We start from the raw sequence: 4,651 nt of genomic DNA on the forward strand, positions 1-4,651 counted from the left end.
AGGCGCAGGCGCCCCCCCCCCCAGCCCCCCCCCGGGGGGGGGGGACCCCGTGACGGGGGGGGACACCCGGGGAGAGGGGACACCCCCCAGGGGAGGGGGAGGGGAGAGGAACCTCCCCAGGAACCCTGGGAGATGTCACCATCGCGGTGGGGACACGGTGGTGGGACCCAAGGGACCTCCAGACAAAGAGGATACCTCCTGGGGGAGGGGGAAGGGGAGAGGAACCCTGGGAGATGTCACCATCTTGGTGTCACCATCTCTGTATCACCCTCTTGGGGACACGGTGGTGGGACCCAAGGGACCCCCAGACAAAGGGGACACCCCCCGGGGGAGGGGGAAGGGGAGAGGAACCCCCCTGAGGAACCCTGGGAGATGTCACCATCTCAGTGTCACCATCTCTCTGTCACCATCCTGGTGTCACTGTCACCAGCCACCCCCTTGGGGACACGGTGGTGGGACCCAAGGGACCTCCAGACAAAAGGGGACACCTCCCAGGGAAGGGGGAAGGGGAGAGGAACCCCCCGAGGAACCCTGGGAGATGTCACCATCTCAGTGTCACCCTCACCAGCCACCCCCTTGGGGACACAGTGGTGGTGACACCACAGGGGGGATGGTGACACCTTGGGGACATTGAGGCCACCTCGGGGACACTTTGTGGCCACTCACCACCTCCCAGGTGCGCTCCTTGTTGAGGGTGATGAGGACGAGGGAGAGGTTGAGGAGGTGACACGTTGAGAGGGCAACATGGGGAGATGGTGACACCTTGGGGACACCCTGGGGACACCTTGGGGCCACCCACCACCTCCTAAGTTCACTCCTCGTTGAGGGTGATGATGATGAGGGAGGGGTTGATGGGGTGACACGTTGGTGGGGCAACATGGGGAGATGGTGACGCCTTGGGGACACCTTGGGGCCATCTTGGTGACACCTTGGGGACACTGGGGACATCTTGGGGATGTTGAGGCCACCTTGGGGACATCTTGGGGCCACTCACCACCTCCCAGGCGCGCTCCTTGTTGAGGGCGATGACGACGAGGGAGGGGTTGACGAGGAACCCGTCCTCGTTGAAGGAGAAGTCCCGCTGCCCCCAGGTGATGTTGGAGAAGTACCTGGGGAAGAGGAAGAGGGACACCATGACGTCACCACAACATCACCATGATGTCACCGTGACGTCACCATGAGGTCAGGGAGGGAGGGGGTGTCCCACCACTCACCGGTGCAGCCCGCGCCGGGCCGGGGGGTGCCCCTGGGGGTCCACGATGTCACTGTGATGTCACCAAGTGGGAAGAGAAGAAGGGAGGGAGGGGGTGTCCCACCACTCACCGGTGCAGCCCGCGCCGGGCCGGGGGGTGCCCCTGGGGGTCCTGACAGTCCCTGGAGAAGTTGGGGACCCCCTGGGGGTCCGTCAGGAGGGCTCTTGCCCCCTGGGCCAGGATGGCCACCCCCCGGCGCAGCCGCTGGCCCAGCTCGTCCCTCCAACCGGCCGAGAGGACGGCGAAGAGCCCGGCGGGGGCTTCGGGGGGCACCTCGGAGCCCCCCGCCCCCAGTTGGGCCCCCACCAGGAACCAGACGTAGCCCGGCCCGGCCACCCCGGCCTCCTGCGCCCCCCGGAAGAGCGCGGGGGCCTCCTCGGGGGAGCAGAAGAGGAGCCGGATCTGGGCGTCCAGCTCCCGCAGTTGGCGGCGCCAACGGGTGCCCCGGGGGTCCTGGGTGAGGTTGAGGGTGAGGACCCCCCGGTGCTCCCACCCGATGAAGCTCCCGTCCGTCAGCCCCTCCACGTAGGAGACGAAGGCCTCGTGGCCCGGGCGCAGGGTGGTCACCAGCGCGAAGGTGGTCCAGTCGTACTCCTCCAGCACCTCGAAGATCACCTGCAGCTGCTGCTCCGTGGAGGAGCCCAGCTGGAGGAAGGTGGAGCCCGGCTCCTGGGGAGGGGGGACACATGGGGGTTGGGGACACCACGGGGATGGATGGGGAGACCACGGGGATGGATGGGGACACCACGGGGATGGATGGGGACACCACGGGGATGGATGGGGAGGGTTTAGGGGGTTCTGGAGATGGTTGGGGTTGGGTTGGGGAGGGTTTAGGTGGTTCTAGAGATGGTTGGGGACAGTTGGGTTGGGGATAGTTGGGTTGGGGAGGGTTTAGGGGGTTCTGGAGATGGTTGGGGATGGGTTGGGGAGGGTTTAGGTGGTTCTAGGGATGGTTGGGGACAGTTGGGTGGCCCTGGAGATGGTTGGGGTTGGGTTGGGGAGGGTTTAGATGGTTCTAGAGATGGTTGAAGATGGTTTAGGTGGTTCTAGAGATGGTTGGGGATGGGTTGGAGAAGGTTTAGGTGGTTCTAGAGATGGTTGGGGATGGGTTGGGGAGGGTTTAGGTGGTTCTGGAGATGGTTGAGGATGGGTTCAGGAGGGTTTAGGTGGTTCTAGGGATGGTTGGGGACAGTTGGGTGGCCCTGGAGATGGTTAGGGTTGGGTTGGGGAGGGTTCAGGTGGTTCTGGAGATGGTTGGGGATGGGTTGGGGAAGGTTTAAGTGATTCTAGGGATGGTTGGGGAGGGATTAGGTGGTTCTAGAAATGGTTGGGGAGGGTTTAGGTGGTTCTAGGGATGGTTGGGGATGGTTTAGGTGGTGCTGGAGATGGTTGGGGATGGGTTGGGGAGCGTTTAGATGGTTCTAGAGATGGTTGGGGAGGGTTTAGGTGGTTCTAGAGATGGTTGGGGACAGTTGGGTGCCCTGGGGATGGTTGGGGTTGGGTTGGGGAGGGTTTAGATGGTTCTAGGGGTGGTTGGGGAGGGTTTAGGTGGTTCTAGAGATGGTTGGGGACAGTTGGGTGCCCTGGGGATGGTTGGGGTTGGGTTGGGGAGGGTTTAGATGGTTCTAGGGGTGGTTGGGGATGGTTTAGGTGGTTCTAGGGATGGTTGGGGATGGTTTAGATGGTTCTGGAGATGCTTGGAGGAGGGGGTAGATGCTTCTAGAGGTGGTTAGGGATGGTTTAGATGGTTCTAAAGGTGCTTGGGGAGGGTTTAGGTGCTTCTAGGGACAGTTTGGGTTGGGTTGGTGACAATTTAGATGGTTCTAGGGATGGTTGGGGACACTTTAGGTTGTTCTAGAGATATTTGGGGATGGTTTAGATGGTTCTAGAGATGCTTGGGGGGGGTTTAGGTGCTTCTAGGGATGGTTGGAGAGCATTTAGATGGTTCTAGAGATGGTTGGGTAGGGTTTGGGTGGTTCTAGGGATGGTTGGGGACAGTTTAGATGGTTCTAGGGGTGGCTGGAGAGGGTTTGGGTGGTTCTAGAGATGGTTGTGGAGAATTGAGGTGGTTCTAGGGGTGGTTGGGGACAGTTTAGATGGTTCTAGAGATGGTTGGGGACAGTTGGGTGCCCTGGGGATGGTTGGGGTTGGGTTGGGGAGGGTTTAGATGGTTCTAGGGGTGGTTGGGGATGGTTTAGGTGGTTCTAGGGATGGTTGGGGATGGTTTAGATGGTTCTGGAGATGCTTGGAGGAGGGGGTAGATGCTTCTAGAGGTGGTTAGGGATGGTTTAGATGGTTCTAAAGGTGCTTGGGGAGGGTTTAGGTGCTTCTAGGGACAGTTTGGGTTGGGTTGGTGACAATTTAGATGGTTCTAGGGATGGTTGGGGACACTTTAGGTTGTTCTAGAGATATTTGGGGATGGTTTAGATGGTTCTAGAGATGCTTGGGGGGGGTTTAGGTGCTTCTAGGGATGGTTGGAGAGCATTTAGATGGTTCTAGAGATGGTTGGGTAGGGTTTGGGTGGTTCTAGGGATGGTTGGGGACAGTTTAGATGGTTCTAGGGGTGGCTGGAGAGGGTTTGGGTGGTTCTAGAGATGGTTGTGGAGAATTGAGGTGGTTCTAGGGGTGGTTGGGGACAGTTTAGATGGTTCTAGAGATGGTTGGGGACAGTTGGGTGCCCTTGGCCATGCTTGGGGTTGGGTTGGGGAAGGTTTAGATGATCTAGAGATGGTTGGAGAGCGTTTAGGTGGTTCTAGGGATGGTTGGGGATGATTTATGTGGTTCTAGAGATGGTTGGGGAAGGTTTAGATGGTTCTAGAGATGGTTGGAGAGGTTTTAGGTGGTTCTAGGATTGGTTGGGGAGGGTTTACATGGTTCTAGAGATGGTTGGGGATGCTCTAGGTGGTTCTAGAGATGGTTGAAGAGCGTTTAGATGGTTCTAGGGGTGCTTGGGGAAGGTTTAGATGGTTCTGGAGATGCTTTGGGGAGCGTTTAGGTGCTTCTAGAGATGGCTGAGGAGGGTTTAGATGGTTCTAGGGATGGTTCGGGTTGGGTTTAGATGGTTCTGGAGATGGTTGTGGACAGTTTAGGTGGTTCTAGGGACTGTTTGGCCCCCGGGGGCGCCCCCCAGCCCCACTTTACCCCCCGTACCTTGGGCGTGAGGACGGCGGCGGCCCCCCCGCTGACCCCCAGGATGGGGAGGGAGGTCTGTGCCGAGAGGAAGTGGAGGATGGGGGCCAGGGCCCCCCCGGCGTCGGCGCCGGCGTCGTCGAAGAGCAGCCCGTGGAGGGGCAGGGAGGAGAGCAGGCGGCAGAGGCGCAGCAGGAGGCTGCGCGGGTCCGTCTCGTTCAGCACCACCCCCACCGCCCGCACCCCCAGCCCCCCCAGCGCCTCGGGGG

The 4,651-nt window shown here is 60.2% G+C and overlaps 1 protein-coding gene across 1 annotated transcript in view; it reads right to left on the reverse strand.

Moving 5' to 3' along the window:
- Window positions 1–4,646, reverse strand: part of LOC106899665 (glutamate receptor ionotropic, NMDA 2D-like) — a gene marked incomplete at both ends in the record, with an annotated part of 6,993 nt that extends 2,347 nt beyond the window's left edge. The window contains 3 exons of the mRNA XM_014961553.1: window positions 995–1,109; window positions 1,324–1,922; window positions 4,404–4,646. Coding sequence (XP_014817039.1) covers window positions 995–1,109; window positions 1,324–1,922; window positions 4,404–4,646 — 957 coding nt within the window. The remainder of the gene's footprint in view (window positions 1–994; window positions 1,110–1,323; window positions 1,923–4,403) is intronic.
- Window positions 4,647–4,651: the final 5 nt, after the last annotated feature.

Source organism: Calidris pugnax, unplaced genomic scaffold (assembly GCF_001431845.1).
Source record: "Calidris pugnax isolate Ruff unplaced genomic scaffold, ASM143184v1 scaffold776, whole genome shotgun sequence".
NCBI lineage: Eukaryota > Metazoa > Chordata > Aves > Charadriiformes > Scolopacidae > Calidris > Calidris pugnax.